At 41.7% G+C, this 25676-nt stretch overlaps 1 protein-coding gene across 4 annotated transcripts in view; it reads left to right on the top strand.

Annotated features, from left to right (window-relative positions):
- Window positions 1-25676, top strand: part of LOC115196278 (uncharacterized) — a 151218-nt gene that overhangs the window by 90188 nt on the left and 35354 nt on the right. The window contains exons 1-6 of one of the 4 annotated variants that reach the window (XM_029756950.1): window positions 14128-14278; window positions 20030-20317; window positions 20445-20699; window positions 22391-22660; window positions 22802-22879; window positions 23553-23579. The exons of 1 other annotated variant lie outside the window; for it this stretch is intronic. In XM_029756950.1, coding sequence (XP_029612810.1) covers window positions 14212-14278; window positions 20030-20317; window positions 20445-20699; window positions 22391-22660; window positions 22802-22879; window positions 23553-23579 — 985 coding nt within the window. In that variant the 5' untranslated portion in view covers window positions 14128-14211. Of the gene's footprint in view, window positions 1-14127; window positions 14279-20029; window positions 20318-20444; window positions 20700-22390; window positions 22661-22801; window positions 22880-23552; window positions 23580-25676 lie in introns of those variants that run through there. 2 more of the 4 variants (XM_029756949.1, XM_029756951.1) reach the window with 2 other exon arrangements.

The raw sequence follows: 25676 nt of genomic DNA on the forward strand, positions 1-25676 counted from the left end.
TGACCTTCTTCTCGCTGTATTTGTCTCAACCCCCTCTCTGGCATCTCTTGCCTCTTTTACTTCCCTCAGTTCTGCTAGCCCCCACCCTACGAGGTTCTGTTTGATGGCACGACTTATCTCGGGACGCATTCCACTGAGGAAAACAATTTCCAATTGCTGATAACACGGGGCATCAGATCCATCCACTACCAGGGGTTCTATTATCCCACTATTAGCGTTGAACACGCCCTTTAATCTCTCTAGGTATTGTCTTATATTCTCATTGTCTTCTTTTTTACCCTCGTGAACCTTAGAGAAATCTGCATGTCGGTAATAGGGGTCCCTCAGATTATTACACAGCTGTGTGATTTTCTCAACATATTGTCCATCTGTCACCCAGGGCACTACTATCAAATCACCATGTCCTGGTACCCAATTCATTTGTTTAACCATTGACTCCAATCTTTCAACATTTAAAATACAAATGAAAAAGGTATTTCAAATAACCAAATGCAACCTAGCTAAATTCCAAAGCATATGTAATTGTTTTATTACAGAGGTACCAAAACTATACTTCAAGGGCTCAGAGCGATTGACCTCACCGATTTAAACTCTATTAGCGCGCACCACCGCGGTTACACTCACCCCCTTTCTAAGAGCGCGTCCTCGAGTTATCTTGCGACTCTACGTCCTACAGGAACGCGCACGCCGGCCAGGCGCATGCACAACTATAATTAATTTGCATTGTTCCTGCGAAATAAAATTAACTCACCCTATTATCCACCTTTCTGTCCTGACATTGTTTCATGCAATGGAAACATTATAATGTTAGCATACATTCACTTCCCTTTAATTTCCCTGGTTTTACTAATCAATCAAACCACGAATCAATAACCAGAATTTATCACATCACAAAATGCTTCTTTCCCGCCAAACATAGCCCAGCGATTACCTCTTTTCAAACAGCGTTCTGCCTTACCTTTATCGTAAGATTAAAAACAATGTTACAATTGTATCTCTCTTTCGGCTTCACACTTATGAAATGTCTATGACCTTATATGTACCATGTAAATCGCCAAATTTATAATACTTAATACAACTTAATACTACTCCCTTTAAACCTATCCGCTCATTATAATTCATTAGATTTCGGTAACTGTCTCTTCAATTTAAACTAAACAAGCCATCAAAACGTTTGGTTTATATCTTAAACAACCACTAACAACCGTATGGTTCCATTCAAAACATAACAATACTTACATTTTAGTTCCATGGTGCATGGTCTGGGATCCGAACCCGGACCTCCTGCATGGCAGGTGAAAATTCTACCAATGAACCACCAATGCTATTGCTAAACGCTGCAATTTCGTTGGTTGTGTCCTACTCGGTCACAATGTTTACAGGGTGTTTTACAGTTTTTGGCGAGATGTCCCGTTCTATCGCAGTTAAAACACCGCTTCTCTCCGTCTCTGTCAGCGTGTCTCCCTGTTTTTCCCCTTGTGTCTACGGAGTCTCTGCTCCTCCCCGCTATTTCTCCTAGGTTTGCTATCAGGTACTCTGTTACCCCGACAGTTACTGTTAGATGCTCTATCTCAACCGATTCACTCTTTTTACAGTTTCGTCTTATTTTATTGCAGTGTTTACACAGAACCTCACATTCTCTAGCAAAATGACCCGGTTTGTTACAGTTAAAGCATCCATTTCCCCCTTTCTTTTGTATATTCCTATCCGGACTTTGGTTATGGTAAACGAGTCTACTGGGGGCTCTGGGTTGTACAGCACCACCAACACGCTCTCGACCCCAAGTTCTCATCATTATATCTCCCTCTGTTTCTATCCACTTTTTCAATAAAGTGGCTAAATCCTGTCCTCCTCCCTTTGTCTCTTCCTCTCTACCTCCCTCGGCTCCCTGAGGACCAGCATATGGGGGAGGGGGTAACGGTACGGGCTGCACTTGATATGGTTGCCTCCGTCTCACTACCACCACCTCGTTATCTGGGTTCTCCCGCCACCCCTGGTCAGCCAGGGAGGGGTATAATTTGGGTTTAGATGGTGTCTCTGTAGGAGCCGTGGGAGTCCTCTCTGTCTTTTCCTGTTCCTCCTCGTTACTTTGTTTTTCTTTCCCCATTTTCTTAAGTTTCTCTATCATTGTCAGTCCTATTCTCTCCTTCTGTCTGGCTTTCTCCATTGCTTCCTTAATTTTACCTTCTCTGGGTTCTCCCGCTTTATTCCATTTCCCCTCTGCTTTCTGAATTTTCCGCTTCAGTGCTCCCAGTATTCTACCTGGCTCACCTTCTGTGGGAGCTCCATCGGGGGCCAATACTCAACCATCCTCTATCCATTCCATATAGAGTTTCTCTCCTCGTCTCTTCCATTCCTTCCCTCCATTGATTTCGAGCGTGGATTTTAGAGCCTTTAATACTCTCTCCGCTTCTTCACTGGTAGTCATGTTTTTGTTTTACTGTATTATTTTCGTTTTTATTTCTAACCAATTTGATAATTAGTCTCTTATTTAAAGCACGTTAACTATTTATTTAAATCAAATTGTTCCAACCTATTTAGTTAAACTCGGTTCTTATTTTAACCTAATTATTTGGAACCGGAGTTATTCAATACAATTCAAATATCACTCCATAACATTTCAACCCAATTATTTAAACCCGTGTTTTACAGTGTCAAGCTTCAAACATCAACTCAATTGATAAATCTCCAGTCGAGTCAACAATATCTCTCATTTAAACCATATATTCTTCAGACCCAACCACTCCCGCAGTATGGGCCTTGCCAATAGCCACAATTATCGTCCTACCTTTAATATTCCTCCAATCCCTTTGATGTCTTTTTGTTTGTAAATTCTATCAGCTATATATCTCCTTTTATTCTACACCTACATTGATCATATTATTTTATTTCCAATCCTTTTATTATACCATTATTCTCTTATCTTTAAATCCTTAATTCATTATTCCTCTTTTACCTCGCCTTATAACCTCACCTCCTTTCCCAAGAATTACTCTACCGAACCCAATCGTACCCTGTAGTTACGAATCTTGCCGGTCACCCAGTATTCGATCTAAAATGTCCCGTTCTTTGCCGGGGTAATTCCTCAAACCTAATCGTAATTTTATATGTACGAATCTTGCCGATACCAATTACTAAACCAATTATTCCCTATATCTTCGAACCTAATCGTACCTTATAATTACGAATCTTGCCGAATGATTTCAGTATTCTCCCTGAACCTAACCGCACCTTTATATTTACGGATCTTGCCAGTGGATCAATACTCTATGGTACCATGGTACTAACAACACATTCACCACAGGTTTGCATGTCACAATAGTGACTATCTACTCATAACAATTCATAATTTAGTTCACTTACATCGAACAGGTGCTTCACAAAATTAATTTGGATAAAGCCTATAAGCAGATCTTTAGTTTTTATAACATTCGGTGTCTGCTTACCTCTTTTTAGTTGTCCGGACTATTTGTGAAACACACGGTCCCACGACAGCAATGTCCAATCGGCTGATCAATACTCAGCGACAGTTCCTATACCAGATCACATCGGGGTCACCAATTGTAAGGTCGCGTAAATTCAAACCTGGTATTAGAACAAATTATTTGGCAAAGAGTAACTCAAGTTTTCTTTGTTCTTTAATTATTGCAAACACGTGTATGGTAAATAAGTTGTTCGTATATATATATATATATATATATATATATATATATATATATATATATATATATATATATATACGGTCTCGCTGTGACACCACGCAGGGCAGACAGAGAAGAGAACGTCACATCCTATTGTTCTCTCTTATATACTCTGACAGAGATAGTTCCCGCTCAATGCTGGCCTGTCAGAGGGAGGAGGAGCGTGGTTTAAACTTGCTCATCCTATCGTCGGCGTGCAGGCTGGTCCCAGCCTCGTGACGCACTTCCTGTCGCCGGTTGTAGTTCTTGTCTTCAGCAGTTGACTTATCCGTAGTTTATATACTTAATATAGTAGCATAGCTTCCCCGGTATATTATATAGGTTATGCAAACAAAATAGCCAGTTTAACCCTAACAGGAGTCCGTAATTTGCTTTCTAATGATCATGATCTTTTCCTCAAAGAAGTTCATAAATGTATTACTGCTGAAGTGAAAGCCATCCTCCATTTGCGAATGCTGCTTTTTAGTTAGCTTTGCGACAGTATCAAAAATAAATTTCGGATTGTTCTTATTTTCCTCAATAAGTTGGAAAAATAGGATGATCGAGCAGCAGTGAGGGCTCTTCGATACTGCACGGTACTGTCTTTCCAAGCTAGTCGGAAGACTTCCAGTTTGGTGTGGCGCCATTTCCGTTGCAATTTTCTGGAAGCTTGCTTCAGAGCTCGTGTATTTTCTGGATACCAGGGAGCTAGTTTCTTATGACAGATGTTTTTAGTTTTTAGGGGTGCAACTGCATCTAGGGTATTGCACAAGGTTAAATTGAGTTCCTCGGTTAGGTGGTTAACTGATTTTTGTCCTCTGACGTCCTTGGGTAGGCAGAGGGAGTCTGGAAGGGGATCAAGGAATCTTTGGGTTGTCTGAGAATTTATAGCACGACTTTTAATGCTCCTTGGTTGGGGTCTGAGCAGATTATTTGTTGTAATTGCAAACGCAATAAAATGGTGGTCCGATAATCCAGGATTATGAGGAAAAACATTAAGATCCACAACATTTATTCCATGGGACAAAACTAGGTCCAGAGTATGACTGTGGCAGTGAGTAGGTCCAGAGACATGTTGGACAAAACCCACTGAGTCGATGATGGCTCCGAAAGCCTTTTGGAGTGGGTCTGTGGACTTTTCCATGTGAATGTTAAAGCCACCAAAAATTAGAATATTATCTGCTATGAGTAAAAGATCCGATAGGAATTCAGGGAACTCAGTGAGGAACACTGCATATGGCCCAGGAGGCCTGTAAACAGTAGCTATAAAAAGTGATTGAGTAGGCTGCATAGATTTCATGACTAGAAGCTCAAAAGACGAAAACGTCATTGTTTTTTTTTTTGTAAATTGAAATTTGCTATCATAAATGTTAGCAACACCTCCGCCTTTGCCGGATGCACGGGGGGTATGGTCACTAGTGTAACCAGGGGGTGAGGCCTCATTTAACACAGTAAATTCATCAGGCTTAAGCCATGTTTCAGTCAGGCCAATCACATCAAGATTATGATCAGTGATTAGTTCATTGACTATAACTGCCTTGGAAGTGAGGGATCTAACATTAAGTAACCCAATTTTGAGATGTGAGGTATCACAATCTCTTTCAATAATGGCAGGAATGGAGGAGGTCTTTATACTAGTGAGATTGCTAAAGCGAACACCGCCATCTTTAATTTTGCCCAACCTAGATCGAGGCACAGACACGGTCTCAATGGGGAAAGCTGAGCTGACTACACTGACTGTGCTAGTGGCAGACTCCACTAAACTAGCAGGCTGGCTAACAGCCTGCTGCCTGGCCTGCACCCTATTTCATTGTGGAGCTAGAGGAGTTAGAGCCCTGTCTATGTTCGTAGATAAGATGAGAACACCCCTCCAGCTAGGATGGAGTCCGTCACTCCTCAACAGGCCAGGCGTGGTCCTGTTTGTGGGTGAGTCCCAGAAAGAGGGCCAATTATCTACAAATTCTATCTTTTGGGAGGGGCAGAACACAGTTTTCAACCAGCGATTGAGTTGTCAGACTCTGCTGTAGCGCTCATCACTCCCCCTAACTGGGAGGGGGCTAGAGACAATTAATCGATGCCGACACATCTTTCTAGCTGATTTACACGCTGAAGCTATGTTGCGTTTGGTGACCTCTGACTGTTTCATCCTAACATTGTTGGTGCCGACGTGGATAACAATATCTCTATACACTCTACACTCGCCAGTTTTAGCTTTAGCCAGCACTGTCTTTAGATTAGCCTTAACGGTAGCCCTGCCCCCTGGTAAACAGTGTATGATCGCTGGATGATTCGTTTTAAGTCTAATACTGCGGGTAATGGAGTCGCCAATGACTAGGGTTTTCAATTTGTCAGAGCTAATGGTGGGAGCCTTCGGCGTCTCAGACCCCACAACGGGAGGAGTAGAGACCAGAAAAGTATCGGCCTCCGACTCCGACTCGCTTAATGGGTTGAGCATTCCTACAGCATTTCCCTCCAGAAACCATGAGAAAGTTGTCCGGCTGCGGGGACCGTGCGAGGGGGTTTATACTAACGTTACTATCTGTACTTACTGGTGGCACAGACGCTGTTTCATCCTTTCCTACACTGAAATTACCCTTGCCTAACGATTGCGTCTGAAGCTGGGCTTGCAGCACAGCTATCCTTGCCGTAAGGCGATCGTTCTCCTGTATATTATAAGTAAAACGACTGCAATTAGAAGGCATCATGTTAATGTTACTTAGCTTCGGCTGTTTGAAGTCCTGACGAACCATGTCCAGATAAAACCTCCGGGGTGAAAAAGTTGAATGAAAAAAGTTGAGTGAGGGAAAAACTAAAAATATACGGTAATGAAAAAGTAAAAACCGTGAGGTAGTCAGGTAGCAAAGTAAGATCGGCAACAAAACGCACAGCAGCACGGAAACAAGTCTGCAAGTTGTGACCGATATCTTCTTGCATTGTAAAGTCTTCTAGCCTGAAAGTATGGACATAGTTTTGCAAACAGTAATTAACAGTTTCAACATTTCTACATGCCTTGTCCTACTATTCAAGTGTGTTAACTTCTGTGCAGCATGCGTGGGGAGCCAACATGAGATGCAACTCAGACTCCCAGTGCAGGCTAAGTGGAGCAGGCACCGTGAGCGGTTAAGGGGGACAACTGCAGCACCGAAAGTAACACAAATTCTAGTACCGAATCGTTTTTTCATGTTCTAGTATCAAAAAAGTACTGAAGTTTCCTATACCATGCAACACTACCTCACAAGCATTTTCACAAATGATTCCTGTTTCTTTCCTCTATTTACAGAGCCAGTCCCCAAACCCACGTATCACTTCTTCCTGCAACCCAGACAAACGTCCTGCTCTCTGACCTGTGAGGGCAACACCACTGATGCTGAACCCGTCACATACAGCTGGAAAGTGGGAGAGGGGGCCTGGGAGGTTTTAGACAAACAGATGAATGTCTCTAAGAGCGACACTTCAAATCAACCAATGGCCACAAGTACATCTGCAAGTTGAAGAACTCTGTTAGTGGGGAAGTCAGTGAGCCAGTCGGAGAGGTGTTTGGTCCAGGTGAGTGGACACTCATAAGTGTGTTACAGTCTTATATATTGATATGTTAGTGTCACGCCCTGACCTGAGAGAGAGGGTTTGTTTCTCTATGTGGTTAGGTCAGGGTGTGGGGTGGGCATTCTATGTTTTGTATTTATTTGTGTTGGGCCGAGTATGGTTCCTAACCAGAGGCAGCTGTCTATCGTTGTCTCTGATTAGGAACCATACTTAGGCAGCCTTTTTTTCCACCTGTGTTTGTGGGATCTTAATTTTGTATTGCTTGTGTGCCTACAGAACGTGACGGTCGTATTTTCTTTGTTCATTAATTTTTATCGTGTTCTGAGTAAATAAATCACAAGATGAACATATTCAACGCTGCACCTTGGTCGACTCCTTTTGACGAACGTTACAGAAGATCCCACCACAAAAAGACCAAGCAGCATGGGCAGGATGACTGGACCTGGGAGGAGATCCTGGATGGGGCAGGACCTTGGACAAGGCCAGGAGAGTATCGCCGCCCGCCGGAGGAGATAGAGGCAGCGAAGGCGGAACAGCGATACTGGGAAGAACAGCTAGGCAAGCAACAGGAGGCCGAGAGGCAGCGCCCCAAAAAATGTTTAGGGGGGGTCACTCGGGTAGATTGGCTAAGGCAGTTTTAAGACCTGAGCCAACTCCCCGTGCTTACCGTGGGGAACGAGTGACCGAGCAAGCACCGTGTTATACGGTGATGCGCACTGTGTCGCCAGTGCGCACTCACAGCCCGGTGCGCTCAGTGCAAGCTCCTCACCGTTGCCATGCTAGAGTTGGCCGTCAGCCAGGAAGAAGTGCGCCGGCTCAGCGTATGTGGTCTCCAGTGCGTCTCTACGGCCCAGGTTATCCTGCGCCTGCTCTACGCACGGCACCCCCCGTTCACCAGCACAGCACAGTCCGTCCTGTACCAGCACCCCGCCCTTGCTGGGCTACAGTGACCATCCAGCCAGGACGGGGTGTGCCAGCCCTGAGCTCCAGACCTCTGGTGCGCCTCCACGGCCCAGTGTGCCCTGTACCTGCTCTGCGCACCCAGTCTCCTGTGCGTCTCCCCAGTCCGGTGAGACCGGTTCCAGCTCCTCGTAGGAAGCCTCCAGTGATGATCAATGGCGCGGAACCAGTAGCGACGCTCCCCGGCGCGGAGCCTCCAGCGACGCTCCCCGGCGCAGAGCCTCCAGCGACGCTCCCCGGCGCGGAGCCTCCAGCGACACTCCCCAGTCCGGAGCCTCCAGCGACGGTCCGCAGCCCAGAGTCTTCAGCGACGGTCCGCAGCCCAGAGTCTTCAGCGGCGGTTGGCGTTTCAGAGCCTCCGGCAATGACCTACGGTCTGGTTCCTCCGGACACACAGAAGCGGGGTGATCAGTGGGCGGGGGGGTACTACGCCCGGTACTACGCCCAAATATGGATGACCACCCGGACCCTCCCCAATAGGTTCAGGTTTGCGGCCGGGAGTCCGCACCTTTGGGGGGGGGGGGGTGCTGTCACGCTCTGACCTAGGAGAGCTGTGTTTTTTCTGTTTAGTTAGGTCAGGGTGTGGTAGATGGGTGGGCATTCTATGTTTTTGCTTTCTATGTTTTGGCCAGGTATGGTTTCCAATCAGAGGCAGCTGTCTATCGTTGTCTCTGATTGGAAGCCATACTTAGGCAGCCTGTTTTTCCTGTGTTGGTGTGGGTAGTTGTTTTCCGTTTTGTAAGTATTACCTGACGGAACTGTTGGCTGTCGTTTGTTGTTTTTTCTGTTTAAGTGTTATCATTAAAGTAATATGAGCACTCTACACGCCGCGCCTTGGTCCCCTTTATACAACCCTCATTACATATAGTTAGTATGCCAAAGTTCCCGGATGTCGTACTACATTTGCTAAAATACGAAGTACACAAGCAGTGGACACTATTTCCGTGCTTTTAGGGCCCATAATGCAATTCTTCAGGAAACGGGCGTGGCTTCATAACGTTTTCAGATTTTGAAAAAATATGCAGCCGAAGTCCGACGAGAGCGGATACAAATTCATTGCTTTAACTAATTATGACAAATGTTAAGAAAATGTTCAATCTGATAAGGCTCTGAATTTACAAGCGCACTCTGGCAATCCAGATTTGAATTTACGAACACACCTGAAGTCGTAAAATGTCTAGCTAGTAATTGTTATGCTAACAAGCTAGCAAGAGGTTGCATAGCAACAGTATCAACTTCCGGGTACACAGGCTTAGCGCTAGTACGCTGAACTGAAAGTATACCGTTCGTTTACAATATACTAAAATGAACTAATAGTATGTAGTATATGCTCATTAAGTATGTATTATACAGTATGTTAGTATGGGTATTCGAACACAGTTAATACAACATCATGTCGCACAAGTATGCTTCGTTTTCGATATCATATCGACCGCACACTATAACTGTAATATGTGACTATGCATAAGGCCTATCTGCAGGTTCATAAAAGGATGGTTAATTTTGGCTGTGTGTGTGTGTGTTTGGCTTTACCATAAGAAATATGGGGTTTCCAGGGTTGGGTAGGTTACACATAATCAGTTACTCTCCAACCCTTAGGGTTTCAACTTCTGCCTTCCAATGATGACATATTATAGGCCTACTGTACTGGCAAGGAGAGAGATTTTAACAGCTGAAATTGTGCATGGTAACCCTCACTTATCCCCTTTTTTGGCATCAGTTTATTTTAAGGGCTATACATAAACCATGCATGACATAATGCCCACATAGGAACTACACGACACATCTTTTAAAGCTGACATGAACTGTTCTTATGATTATTGTAGATAAAAATATCACGTTCAATGTCAATAGGGTTATGTTGACCCATTTAGAGTGTTAACCTCTAACCTGGACACAAGTCACTAGTTCACTTTCACCTACCTGTATGATGTCTGGTTTTCAGTAAGTGTGTGTGTGTGTGTGTGTGTGTGTGTGTGTGCCACCACGTGTCCTCTTCTATGTGACATACACCTCAATTTCGGTCCACAGACCCATTGTAACAAACTGAAGTCACCTGTGAATTGAACATGTCCATGGCAACACTTCCCTTCAGCGCTGAGGTTCCACTGGTGGAGTACCGCTGGTCTTGGCCTGACCATCAGGAGGAGATGTGGAGCCAGGACCAGACTGGACAGCACTACATCACCACATCCCCAGAGTCAGACAGCTACACCTGTGAGATCAAAACACCCGTCAGTGAGAAGACACAGACCTACAACAGCAAATACTGCCTGGCCACAGGTAAATTCAAGATCTGAGTGATATAGTGATACAGGGTTTGGGTTTGTGAAGTAAATACCATTCTTTTAATATACTCAGTCAGGGTTTAATCATGTCCAAGAATTTTGATGCTGTTGGTAAAGGAATTTCCTTGTTCAGGTTTCACTGATCACAGTGGTAGAAAAAGTACCCAGTTGTCATACTTGAGTAAAAATAAAGAACTTAATATTAATCGAAAATGACTAAAGTGAAAGTCAACCAGTAAAATACTACTTGAGAAAAAGTCTAAAAGTACTTGGTTTTAAATATACTTAAGTATTAAAAGTAGAAATAATTTAAAATTCCTTATATTAGGCAAACCAGACAGCACAATTATCTTGTTTTTTTTTCATAGCCAGGACCCAGAGGCACACTCCAACACTCAGACATCATTTACAAAGCATTTTGTGTTTAGTGAGTCCACCAGATCAGAGGCAGTAGGGATGACCAGGTATATTTTCTTGATAAGTGTGTGAACTTAGACAATTTTCCTGTCCTGCTAAGCATTCAAAATGTAACAAGTACTTTTGGATGTCAGGGAAAATGTGTGGAGCAAAAAGTACATTATTTCTTTAGAATGTAGTGAAGTAAAAGTAAAAGTTGTCAAAAATATAAATAGTAAAGTAAAGTACAGATATCCCCAAAAACTACTTCAGTACTTTACACCACTGACTGATCACATGGTCTGTCTGTCTGTCTGTCTGTCTGTCTGTCTGTCTGTCTGTCTGTCTGTCTGTCTGTCTGTCTGTCTGTCTGTCTGTCTGTCTGTCTGTCTGTCTGTCTGTCTGTCTGTCTGTCTGTCTGTCTGTCTGTCTGTCTGTCTGTCTGTCTGTCTGTCTGTCTGTCTGTCTTTCTTACAGGCAACTGGAAGGTCATAGCTTTGGTTTCTGGTGGTGTTATTGGTGTCTTTCTGCTGTTAGTTGTGGTTGCTGTTGTGGTCTGTCTCATCAACAAGTGTTCCAAAGGTAAGCCCATGTCTTTCTAAAGAATCCCTTATTACTAAGAATCCTACTCAAGTGCAGTTGGGATATATCAACTACAGAGTCAGAGCATTTATCCCAAGACCAAGTGTTTGCAGAAGGGAGAAGCAGAGATGTTCAAGTTGTGGAAAAGATAATATCATGTGTTTTTAAAGTGATGAAAATGTGACGTGTTGCAATTGTGGTGGGAACCATTAAGCCACGTCTTTGGAATGTCCAACAAGGGTGAAAAAGAATGAGGTGGTCAAAGTCCGGGCTGTTCAGTGCGTTTCATATGCAGCAGCTGTTAAAAGGGTTGAGGGTTCTAATGGTGCTCCCGAAGAGTCCATGGTTGTGGATAGGCCTTCACTGAGGGCTGCAGGGGTTTCCGTTCAACAGCAGGACCCAGATATGTTAAAGGTTGAGAAGGTGGACTCTGTGGCCTTTATAGCTATGGTGATTAATGGCACTGCCAAGGTGGAGAGGAAGTCCAGGAAAATAGACATCATTGTGGATGTGGCGGAATGGTTCCTGGGACTGAAAGACTTCTCGGCGGAGGAGTTGCATGGATTACTGTCACAAGCCGTACCTCCCTCCGAGGTCATAGAGCCTGAGAAGGGAGATATGGAAATTTGAAGGAAGGAAGAAGTGGGAGTTTGTGTTGTCAATGTGGTTTACTGTTTTATTTGGGGTGGATTAAGTTAGTTTTCCCTAATACGTGACAGGGAAAACAATCACGTATGGTTTTTTTCAACCCTGTCCAGTTGGTGGCGGTAATATACATTTTGGGATTGTAGTCTGCCATAAAACCTACAGAAGAAGAAGGCTATGAAGCCTGGGTTGCGATTCGCCAATAAAACTTACGTGGGCGCTAGGTCTGAACAAGCAAATCGAGGAATCCGGGAGAAAGATAGAGCATTTGTTTGAAATGGAAAAGCGTTGCGGTAGCTATTGATAAAGAACATCAAGACAAAGCAGCTGCTTTACAAGTGGGATGCACTGTTGAGCGCTACATCCTGAGGGGTTTGTGCTGATTGTGTGGCGATTGTGACAGCCGGTTAAATGGCGTCCCTTGAGAAGACAAGAACAACATGGATGTCAGGAGAAGTGTAGTATTATCATAAGGAGTGTTATACTTCGAATACGGAGGAGGAATGGAGGGAAAGAGAGGCAGAGGAGGTCTTAGAGAGAGGGGTTGAGCTTGAGTTGGTGAAAAATGGTGGGAAAAAGGGAGATGGTTTGTTAAAGAAGAATGGTAGAAAGTGTACGCAGAGTGAGTTGAAGACAGCAGGAGAAATGGAAATGAATGAGGGCGAAGTATCGGAGGTGGTAGGTGTGGTGAAGTTGTCGGAGCCAGAGGCTTGCACCGAGGGTCAGGATGAAGATGAGTCTGTGACAGTAGGATTGATGTTTTGGGAAAAAGTGGGCCTTTGACTTTTGGCTGATCGATTTGTGGTTTCAGGGTGGGTGAAAACAGAGTTGGGTGCTGTGGAATCGGCGATGGTAACCAGAAGTGGTCTTGTGACAATTGTATGTGTTTCTGCTGGTCAGAGGGAGAAGGTGCTCCGTGTTAAACGAATGGGGGCAAGAGATGTCAGTTGTTTTTCTCTCAGGAAAAGGGTGCCATTGAAAGGAGTGATTACTGGGGTAGAGGTAAATGTGAAAGCTGACCAACTGAAGGGGAAGATTCCCGGTGTTTGTGATGCTCGTCGTTTGATGCGATGCAGACAGGGTGGCGTGAAGGGAGAAACAGAAGAGTAATTGTCTGTTCTTTTGAGTTTTGATGTTGAGTCTTTGCCAAACAAAGTAATGTTAGGATATAAGTTATCCTGTACAAGCTTTTGTGCCGATTACATTAGGTTGCTACAGGTGTCAAGCTTATGTGCATGTGGCAGCAGTGTGTAGGAAAGAGTTTCCTAGGTGTGCAGAAGGGCATGAGACAAAGAATGTGTAGCATTGGGGAAAGTAGTGGTATGTGTTGTTGTGTCTGATTATCATTAAACGTGAAGACTTATTTATATCAAATCAGTTCTCTAGGTTTAATTATTATGTGATTAAACTAATCATGTAAACATTAATTAACTAGGAAGTCAGTGCACCATGGGAAAATGTTGTTTACAGAGTTATGATTTATTTTGATTTATTTAACACTTTTGATTACATGATTCCATATGTGTTATTTCATAGTTTTGATGTCTTCACTATTATTCTACAATGTAGAAAATAGTAAATATAAAGAAACCCTTGAATGAGTAGGTGTCTCCAAACTTTTGACTGGTTCTGTATGTTTCAGTAGGATTGGATTTTGGGCATCTATAGTAATGATTATCAATTGAACTGCAGGGATGGAACGTAAGTCGCAGAAAATAGATGTGGTGGCAGCTGCAGAGAGGCATTTGGGTCTGCGAGAATTTACATTAGAAGAGTTACAGGGTGTGCTAAGTGCTAGTGTCCTATCCTTTCAGGCTGTTGGCCTGAAGTAGGACTAAATAGATTTAAATAGTTGAGTGTGGTATTTCTTTGTTATTTTTTTGTGAGTGTAGTGTTAGATGGTAAGGTATTTTGTTATTTATTTATTTTAGCAAAGTATAAGGGAGTTATACCCCAGTCTAGGTTATACCCCAGTCTAGGCAACATGTTTTTTGGGGGGATGCCAACCGCCATTAAACCTCAGCGAAGAAGAAGGCTATGATCGCACAGTTTTTTTTTTTAGCACATCTAATTTTAACTTAGTTTACATATGAAATAAAAGTAACTAACTAGCAAATATGCCCAAACTAACGTTCATTGGATTGTGCTTCTGCTTTCGTCTGGCGCAAAAGGTGGTTTCCGGAGGTAAGTTGAACCGACCGGCCTACCAAATATTTGTGTGCTATAGCTAGTGTGCTTATTGTATAGCCTAGCCTACATCATCACATGTTTGATTGATACATATCCTATACCTATTGTACATGACAATGTGCCTTATGAACACAATATGCGTTGCAACTTAAAGAATAAGCGCAGCCGCCGGAGTCGGGAATCAATTCAATGAAAAAACGCAAGGCTATCTGAACTCAAAGCTTGTATAGAGATTTTCAACATGGTTTTAAAAGAAAGCCATGTGGGTTTGTATGAGTACTGCACTCTTCTTATTCCGTTTAGCTACACACAGACCAATTTAGCCAAGGCGCAAGCCTACAGGAGGGGCTGCTGGGGGTGCATGGATGTGTGTATACTGTAAATCATTTCTCAGTAACTTGTTGCCATAAAAGCATTTAATACAAGGGGTCCTCAAATAGCAGTCTTAAAAGCATATACCTATTCTCACAGAGTTTGGATGCCCTGCAGTGAAGGCTGTTTTTTTGTGCTATTATTGTCACAGTAATATAATCATGGAATTAGACTACTAAAATGGCCCTGAACGTTCTTATGATGGTCCAAAAGTCAGCCATGTTGGTCAGGGTGTTGGTCAACCATGGTTTGCCAGTGCTGTGATATTGTGTAAAACAAATGTGAAGAATGTATGTGTGTTAGCTTAGCTAGCCAGACAGACAGTTTTAGAGGAATGACTCCATACATTTTTTAAATTAACTGCCAATTACCATTCAAATAATGCAGTCAATCCACAGCCATACACCAGGTGGAATCAGTTGATGATAGGACTTACACAAGTTGTAAATGCAACAAGTACTGACATTGTATCATATAATATATACTACCGTTCAGAAGTTTGGGGTCACTTAGAAATATCCTTGTTTTTGAAAGAAAAGCATTATTATTATTTTTCAATATTGCTGTTACATTGTGCAACCTTCAATGTTATGTCATAATTATGTATAATTCTGGCAAATTAATTACGGTCTTTGTTAGGAATAAATGGTCTTCATACAGTTCTCAACGAGCCAGGCGGCCCAAACTGCTGCATATACCCTGACTGCCTGCACGGAACGCAAGAGAAGTGACACAATTTCCCTAGTTAAAAGAAATTCATGTTAGCAGGCATATTAACTAAATATGCAGGTTTAAAAATATATACTTGTGTATTGATTTTAAAGAAAAGCATTGTTTATGGTTAGGTACATATTGGTGCAACGACAGTGCTTTTTTCACGAATGCGCTTGTTAAACTTCTTATGGCTCAAATCCTGTTAACGGGATCGATTTGACAACATCCAGTGAAATGGCAGAGCACCAAATTCAAATTAAATTACTATAAATATTAAACTTTCATGAAATCACACATGCAATACACCAAATTAAAGCTACACTTGTTAATCCAGCCAACGTGTCAGAATTCAAAAAGGCTTTACGGCGAAAGCAAACCATGTGATTATCTGAGGACAGCGCCCCACCAAACAAACACAGACCATCATAATTCAACCCGCCAGGCGCGACAAGAAACTCAGAAATAAAGATATAATTCATGCCTTACCTTTGACGAGCTTCTTCTGTTGGCACTCCAATATGTCCCATAAACATCACAAATGGTCCTTTTGTTCGATTCATTCCGTCGTTATATATCCAAAATGTCCATTTATTTGGCGCGTTTGATCCAGAAAAACACTGGTTCCTACTCATGCAACATGACTACAAAATATCTCATAAGTTACCTGTAATCTTTGTCCAAACACTTCAAACAACTTTCCTAATAAAACTTTAGGTATTTAACGTAAATAATCAATACAATTTAAGACGGGATAAACTGTGTTCAATACCGGAGGAAAATAAAGTGGAACGTGCTTTCAGGTCACGCGCCTCAACCACAACAGTAAACTTCACTCGACCCTCGTTCTGAACAGGGCTACTTCTTCATTACACAAAGGAAAAACATCAACCAATTTCTAAAGACTGTTGACATCCAGTGGAAGTGATTGGAACTGCAAGCAACTGGCTTAGAATTCTAGATTCCCAATAAAAAAAGAGAGTGACCTCAGTTTTGTTCCTGGATGGTTTGTCCTCGGGGTTTCGCCTGCCAAATAAGTTCTGTTATACTCACAGACATCATTCTGAAGTTTAAGAAACTTCAGAGTGTTTTTTTTTATCCAAATCTACTTATAATATGCATATCCTAGCTTCTGGGCCTGAGTAGCAGGCAGTTTACTTTGGGCACACTTTATCTGGACGTGAAAATACCGCCCCTTAGCCTAGAGAAGTTAAATAATCATCCGTTTGGCAAAGTGGGCTGTGATTCGATGAGAAATTACCAGGCACCGCATCGATTATATGCAACGCAGGACACGCTAGATAAACTAGTAATATCATCAACCATGTGTAGTTAACTAGTGATTATGTTAAGATTGATAGTTTTTTTTACAAGATAAGTTTAATGCTAGCTAGCAACTTACTTTGGCTTCTTGCTGCACTCGCGTAACAGGTAGTCAGCCTGCCACGCAGTCTCCTCGTGGAGTGCAATGTAAGGCAGGTGGTTAGAGCGTTGGACAAGTAACCGGAAGGTTGCAAGATCGAATCCCCGAGCTGACAAGTTAAAAATCTGTCGTTCTGCCCCTGAACAAGGCGGTTAACCCACCGTTCCTAGGCCGTCATTGAAAATAAGAATGTGTTCTTAATTGACTTGCCTAGTTAAATAAGGTAGAAAGAAAAAAACCGGCCACAGTGTAGAGGTCGACCGATTAATCGGAATGGCCGATTAATTAGAGCCGATTTCAAGTTTTCATAACAATTGGAAATCAGTATTTTTGGACGCCGATTTGGCCGATTCATTATTATTTTTTATTTATTTAAAAAAACAATTTTTTTAGACCTTTATTTAACTAGGCAAGTCAGTTAAGAACACATTCTTATTTTCAATGACGGCCTAGGAACGGTGGGTTAACTGCCTTGTTCAGGGGCAGAACGACAGATTTTTACCTTGTCAGCTCGGGGATTCAATATTGCAACCTTACGGTTAACTAGTCCAACGCTCTAACCACCTGCTTTACATTGCACTCCACGAGGTTACGTGAATGCAGTAAGAAGCTAAGGTAAGTTGCTAGCTAGCATTAAACTTATCTTATAAAAAACAATCAATCATAATCACTAGTTAAACTAGTAATATCATCAACCATGTGTAGTTATCGTAGTTATCTAGCCTGTCCTGCGTTGCATATAATCACTTTGGTACACGTTGTTCCAACCATAAACATCAATGCCTTAATTAAAATCAATGCGAACTAATTTGCTCGAATTTTATGTAATTAGGACATAACATTGAAGATTGTGCAATGTAACAGGAATAACGTTTTGTTTTCGAGATGATAGTTTCCGGATTCAACCATATTAATTACCTAAGGCTTGTGTTTCTGTGTGTTATTATGTTATAATTAAGTCTATGATTTGATAGAGCAGTCTGACTGAGCGATGGTAGGCAGCAGCAGGCTCGTAAGTATTCATTCAAACAGCACTTTCGTGCGTTTTGCCAGCAGCTCTTCGCAATGCTTCAAGCCTGTCAACTCCCAAGATTAGGCTGGTGTAACCGATGTGAAATGGCTAGCTAGTTAGCAGGTGCGCGCTAATAGCGTTTCAAACGTCACTCGCTCTAAGACTTGGAGTAGTTGTTTCCCCTTCCTCTACGTGGGTAACGCTGCTTCGAGGGTGGAGGTGGCGATGTGTTCCTGGTTCGAGCCCAGGTAGGAGCGAGGAGAGGGATGGAAGCTTTACTGTTACACTGGCAATACTAAAGTGCCTATAAGAACATCCAATAGTCAAAGGTATATGAAATACAAATCGTATAGAGAGAAATAGTCCTATAATATCTACAACCTAAAACATCTTACCTGGGAATATTGAAGACTCATGTTATAAGGAACCACCAGCTTTCATATGTTCTCATGTTCTGAGCAAGGAACTTAAAGTTAGCTTTTTTACATGGCACATATTGCACTTTTACTTTCTTCTCCAACACTTTGTTTTTGCATTATTTAAACCAAATTGAACATGTTTCATTATTTATTTGAGGCTAAATTGATTTTATTTATGTATTATATTAAGTTAAAATAAGTGTTCATTCAGTATTATTGTAATTGTCATTATTAAAAAAATAAAAAAAAAATTGGCAGATTAATCGGTATCGGCTTTTTTTGGCCCGCCAATAATCGGTATCGGCGCCGAAAAATCATAATCGGTCGACCTCTAACACAATGTCCAAAAATGCGGATTAGCGATTAATCGGTCGACCTCTAATTATGACATAGCTCTTCTAGTAGTTTAATAGGATCTCTAATATAATTAAGTGATAATGCCAGAGAAGCCGGTGTTTGGAAGATATATTGGCACGGGTGTCGAGTGCCAGCAAACTGTGCCAATAAATCTTCCAAACACCTGCTTCGAGGGGATTATCACTTTAATACAACAGGTTGCCAAGATATTCAAATAATGATTGGCATATTTTCATTAACTTTATTTTTATTTTCTTCTTAATATTATTTCATCCTTCCACAAGATATAGTCCCGAAACAAATCTAGGGTTGCTATCCAAGCCGGCTGGTCATTCGTTCTATTGGTTCGGTTGCCAGAGACGCGACCCAGTCGCTCAATCTTTTTGTTCTGTATCTATGGACGCGACCCAGTCATTCGTTCTAAATGTTCCATTGCCACACTGGCTGGCAACGTTCTTATTCTTTGCATGCAAGCTAGCCAACTACGGCCAACTTAGTCACGTCAAACAGTGCAGACAGAAAAAAACAGTAGCTGCATTTGTTTAAGCTGTTTTCTAGTGATATTTATTTGGATATATCCATAACGATGTAATGAGGCACGATTTTGCCTGGCATAGAAAATGCGCTCTCTTGTTAGGACACTGTTGTTCAGAGGAGCTAGCCAACAACACAGCAAACACAATACATTCAAACTGAAGCTGGAAAGACTGCAAACTAGCCACACTTCATTTCGTTATACCTTTTTTTAAATTGACATTTCTTTGTATATATTCATAAAAATGATGCCAGCTGATTCATGATTTTGACTGTCTGAGAAACGCTGCCTGCCTCTCTCTCTCGTCCCGACCCCTACACGTTCATTACTATGGTACAGTTGGAAATCAAATTTGAATATAGAAACAATGTTGCAAATGTCAGAGAGACTGACAGTAAGGTTTATACAAATCTGAGATAATGTCTAGATGCTTTTTATAGTGGGGATCAAGTGTACATCTTCCCTGCCTGGGATGAGAAGACAGTGGATTGCGCAGTCAGATGGAACAGAGTAAATAGGCATTTTAACATCATAGATTTAGCCGATGGTAACTTGTGCAATAGACACCGTCTGGAATGTGCTTTTAACCAATCAGCATTCAGGATTGGACCCACCCATTGTATAATAGTGGACAGCCTCAGAGGCAGGGTGTACCCAAAGATTTTCATCTGTGGTGTTGTCTAGATACATTTCTGTTCCAGTGGTGGTGATGAGGGGGGACATACTAGTCAGTGGTCAGACTACATAGACCAGATACACCCAGCAAGCAGAATTCCAGACATAAACAGTAAAGGTTGATGATAATATCTCTTTCAATGCCAATAGGGTTAGGACTACATATTTATACCCTAACCATAATGTGTTACCCTGGATACATTGATAATCTGATACATGTATGAAATGTCTGCTTTCCTAGATGATCTCTCTCTTAAAGTGGGAGGTGAACTGGTGTTGACGCCAGACAAGTCCACAGTGCCTGACTCCATCACAAGCATCGTATGGAAGCATGGGAAGAACAAGGTGGCAGAGTGGGACAAGGATTTTGGTGGTCTGGACATCTATGCTGCCTTCAAAAACCGTACAACCCTGGACCAGACTACTGGAGAGCTGAGAATCAGTGGATTGAAGAAAACAGACAGTGGAGTTTATTCTGTGGAGTTTAACAGCAAACTACTTGACAAGACATATACACTATCTGTTATCAGTAAGTGTTTCTGTGTGTGCATGTGTGTGTATGTGTGTGCGTGGTCATGTTGAAACTGCAGGTTATGTATTGTAGTGCCTCACAAGCATTTCCCCAAATGATTCCTGTTTCTTTCCTCTATTTACAGAGCCAGTCCCCAAACCCACAATCACTTCTTCCTGTAACCCAGACAAAACCTCCTGCACTCTGACCTGTGAGGGTGACACCACTGATGCTGAACCAGTCACCTACAGCTGGAAAGTGGGGGAGGGGGCCTGGGAGGTCATAGGAAAACAGCTGATTGTCTCTAAGAGTGACACTGGCAAACCAACCAACAGTTACAAGTACATCTGCAAGTTGAAGAACTCTGTTAGTGGGGAAGTCAGTGAGGTGTTTGGTTCAGGTGAGTGGACATACATAAGTGTCGTGTCTTTGGGGTACCATTAAACTGAAGACATGTTTATCAATTAACTCCCTGTAATTATTATCACGCGATTAAACTGATTAATCGTTTAATTGTAATTAACTAGGAGATCGGGGCACCAAGGAAAATATTCAGATTGCAAAGTTATAATTTTCCTAATATAACTTTCCTATATTATAATATAGGCCGATTATCTTCTGGTTTAAATGGTGTATTTTACCTCGCGTCCAGTCTCATTCCAAACGTCGTAAATTGTTGTATCTGCACGAACCCAGTCTTTACTAAAATCATCCATACATCAATTGTCTTAAAATCATTTATTTACTAAACTAAGTAATTCACATAAAGTATACAAACAGTAATTATCATCACAAAGAATTGGTAGAGTAATGTGCCCTAGTGGTCTAAAACAGGCATGGCTGGTCTGTTAGACAATGGGTCATAAACGGTCAGCTGAGGAGGTACACAGAGTTCATTAATATTGACAATTGAACGCTCACTCATTCGGGAACAATTGCATTCAATATATATTTACGCTCAGTGTGTCGTCGGGATCCTTGTTGGAGCGTCTTTCTGATGGAGAGTTCTCTCTCTCTCTCTCTCTCGCTCTCGGTTAGAATGGATCTTTCAGAGTGACATTCATTAATGTCGTCATAGAATGGATGTTTCGTTGGTCTTCGCGTTCAATGATATAATTTACTTAGCTGCAGACTAATAATTAATATCAAAGACTTGTTCTTATTCTGTCGGTATCAATAGTCTAAAAGTTAACCACGTGGTATGGTTCACTTTCAGTAGATGGATTGGATGGTCAAACCTATTGGCCATGGAGTGGAGGCCTGGTCTAAAGAAATGTAAATCAGGGTATAGTTTTATAGTGACCCTAGAACAGGCTTGTCAAATGACGCCTGGTTCTGTCTGTGTCCCTGGGGGGCGTGCCGATGACTGAGTTAAGCTTGGTACAGAAATCCAATTCTATCACATTAACATCAGTACATAGCATCTCAATGTATTACAAATAGCTTTATTCTTATTAATACATTTTATACAACCATTATGATGCAAGTCTCATCGCTGAGGCTATTATATAAACAGTTTTATGGTAATATGGCTATATTGTCTCTTCTGAGTATCACAGAATTGTACCAAGCGGACCAGTTCGTAGCTGGATTCTTCACCAATCTTCCATACCTTCTCCAGAACACAAATGTCGCTCGGTTCTCCAATTCTATGAGTTGGAAGAATTTCCTTTGTCTCTCTATGAAACATGTGGTAGGAGATTCTCCTCTTAGAGTTTTTACAACCCTTTCACACAGGGCCTGGGTTAGGGGGAAGGTAGGTTGGGGGATGGTACAAAGGGGAGGGGGTCAACTGTCCTCCCTGTACCCAAAGAGGCCAACGTCATGACATAAGTGTGTTAGTCTTATGTATTGATATGTTACTAACACTGCTAGTGTTGTAGGACATTTTGAATGCTGCACTATGTTGAAAACAGACAGTGGGGTTTATTATGTGGAGTTCAACAGCAAAGTGCTTTAGAGGACATATATATTATGTTATCAGTAAGTGTTTGTCTGTCTGTCTGTGTGCCTCTATATTAAATAGCAGATTATGCAGTGCCTCACAAGCATTTTTTTCCTGCTTTGTCTTTCTCTCTCCTGGATTTACAGAGCCAGTTCCCAAACCCACAATCACTTATACCTGCAACTCCAACAAAACCTCATGCATTCTGACCTGTGAAGGCAACACCACTGGTGCTGAACCAGTCACCTACAGCTGGAAAGTGGGGGAGGGGGCCTGGGAGGTCATAGGAAAACAGCTGATTGTCTCTAAGAGTGACACTGGCAAATCAACCAACAGTTACAAGTACATCTGCAAGATGAAGAACTCTGCTGGAGAAGGGGAAGTCAGCGAGCCAGTTGGAGAGGTGTTTGGTTCAGGTGAGTGGACACAAGTGTGTTACAGTCTTATGTATTAATATGTCAGTACACTGCTAGTGTTGTAGTGCAGCATTCAAAATGTCCTATGTTGAATACCTGAAAATCCTGTCAAAGTATCAATACAAAATGTTTTCATTTCAGAGCCTTCTGAAGTTGGTGTTGGGGTTGTTGTTGGTGTTGTCGTTACCATTGTAGCGCTCATTGTCATCGCCATAACAGGTAAGAACAGCACATCTCTAGTAACAGAACACTGTACATGTACATAGTTCTGAAGCACAGATTGACATAACAGCAGCAACAACAGTGAGCTATAACCCCTGAAGGGGATACCTGTTCTACCTGTATTTACAGTAGTGTTCAGATGTGCAGGTACTGTATGCAGGTTGTTTATTGATGCTCTCAGAAAATATCTGTTCATATTGCAGCTTAAGCATGTAATTGTCAGTGAAGTCATACTCAAATTTTTATTTGATTTATTTTGCTCCTTTGCACCATATTATTTAGATTTGAACTTTGAACTTTCTTCAAACTACAAATCTACCATTCCAGTGTTTTTCTTGCTATACTTTATTTACTTTGCCACCATGGCATTTCTTTGCCTTTACCTCCCTTATCTCACATCATTCGCTCACATTGTATATAGTCTTGTTTTTTTCTACTGTATTATTGACTGTATGTTTGTTTTACTCCATGTGTAACTCTGTGTTGTTGTATGTTGTCGAACTGCTTTGCTTTATCTTGGTCAGGTCGCAATTGTAAATGAGAACTTGTTCTCAACTTGCCTACCTGGTTAAATAAAGGTGAAATAAATAAATAAAAAATAGCTGATAGAATGGTTAATGCAGACTTGTACTTTAAGAAGTTGTAAAATACTTGTATTTTCATTCCCCAGTTTGGTTGGTGTGGAAGAAAATAACAGGTAGGATGATTCTCTGGCTCTTTCTGGTTCAACTCTTCATACTCACTGCTTCACCAAAATGTTAGACAATGTGCATTTCATTTCATTGGAAGGGTCTTAATAATGTATGCACACTCCAACACTCAGGCATAATTTAAAAATGCAGTATTTGTGTTTAGTGAATCCGCCAGATCAGAGGCAATAGAGATGACAATGCATTATATTGATAGGTGCGTGGATTGAACCATATTGCTGTCATGCCTGAGCATTCTAAATGTAACAAGTACTTGTAGGTGTCATGGAAAATGAATGGAGTAAAAAGTACATTCTTTTCTTAAGGAATGTAGTGAAGTAAAAGTTGTCATATATAAATAGTAAAGTACAGATACCCCCCCTCCCAAATTTAAGGGAAGAATGAAGAAAATAAATAGAAAAAGGGGGGTGTGTGTGAGAGTGTGCGAGTGCACAGTAGTAATCTCATAACCTTATGCAAACTTAAAGGGAAAATACAGTTGAAGTCAGAAGTTTACATACACCTTAGCCAAATACATTTAAACTCAGTTTCACAATTCCTGACATTTAATCCGAGTAAAAATTCCCTGTCTCAGGTCAGTTAGGATCACCACTTTATATTAAGAATGTGAAATGTCAGAATAATAGTAGAGTGACTTTTTTTCAGCTTTTATTTCTTTCATCACATTCCCAGTGGGTCAGAAGTTTACATACATTCTATTAGTATTTGGTAGCATTGCCTTTAAATTGTTGAACTTGGGTCAAACGTTTCGGGTAGCATTCCACAAGCTTCCCACAATAAGTTGGGTGAATGTTGGCCCATTCCTCTTGACAGAGCTGGTGTAACTGAGTTAGGTTTGTAGGCCTCCTTGCTCACACACGCTTTTTCAGTTCTGCCCACAAATTTTCTGTAGGTTTGAGGAAAGGGCTTTGTGATGGCCACTCCAATACCTTGACTTTGTTGTCTTTAAGCCATTTTACCACAACTTTGGAAGTATGTTTAGAGTCACTGTTCATCTGGAAGACCCATTTGCGACCAAGCTTTAGCTTCCTGACTGATGTCTTGATGTTGCTTCAATATATCCCCATAATTTTCCTCCCTCATGCCATCTATTTTGTGAAGTGCAGCAGTCCCTCCTGCAGCAAAGCACCCCCACCACATGATGCTGCCACCCTGTTCTTCGGCTTGCAAGCCTCCCCCTTTTTCCTCCAAACATAACGATGGTCATTATGGCCAAACAGTCATATTTTAGTTTCATCAGACCAGAGGACATTTCTCCAAAAGGTATGATCTTTTTCCCCATGTGCAGTTGCAAACCGTAGTCTGGCTTTTTTATGCCGGTTTAGGAGCAGTTTTGCTGAGCGGCCTTTCAGGTTATGTCGATATAGGACTCGTTTTACTGTGGATATAGATACTTTTCTACCTGTTTCCTCCAGCATCTTCACAAGGTCTTTTGCTGCTGTTCTGGGATTGATTTGCACTTTTCGCACCAAAGTACGTTCATCTCTAGGAGACAGAACACATCTCCTTCCTCAGCGGTATGAGGGCTGCGTGGTCCCATGGTTTTTATACTTGCGTACTATTGTTCGTACAGATGAACGTGGTACCTTCAGGCGTTTGGAAATTGCTCCCAAAGATGAACCAGACATGGGGAGGTCTACAATTTTTCTTCTGAGGTCTTAGCGGATTTTTTTTGATTTTCCCATGATGTCAAGCAAAGCGGCACTGAGTTTGAAGGTAGGCCTTGAAATACATCCACAGGTACACCTTCAATTGACTCAAATGATGTCAATTAGCCTATCAGAAGCTTCTAAAGCCATGACATCATTTTCTGGAATTTTCCAAGCAGTTTAAAGGCACAGTCAACTTAGTGTATGTAAACTTCTGACCCACTGGAATTGTGATACAGTGAAATAATCTGTCTGTAAACAATTGTTGGAAAAATTACTTGTCATGCACAAAGTAATGTCCTAACCGACTTGCCAAAACAATAGTTTGTTAACAAGAAATTTGTGGAGTGGTTGAAAAATGAGTTTTAATGACTCCAACATAAGTGTATGTAAACTTCCGACTTCAACTCTACATCCTAAATTCAAGGAACCTTT

This window comes from Salmo trutta, chromosome 6 (genome assembly GCF_901001165.1).
Source record: "Salmo trutta chromosome 6, fSalTru1.1, whole genome shotgun sequence".
Taxonomy (NCBI): Eukaryota; Metazoa; Chordata; class Actinopteri; order Salmoniformes; family Salmonidae; genus Salmo; species Salmo trutta.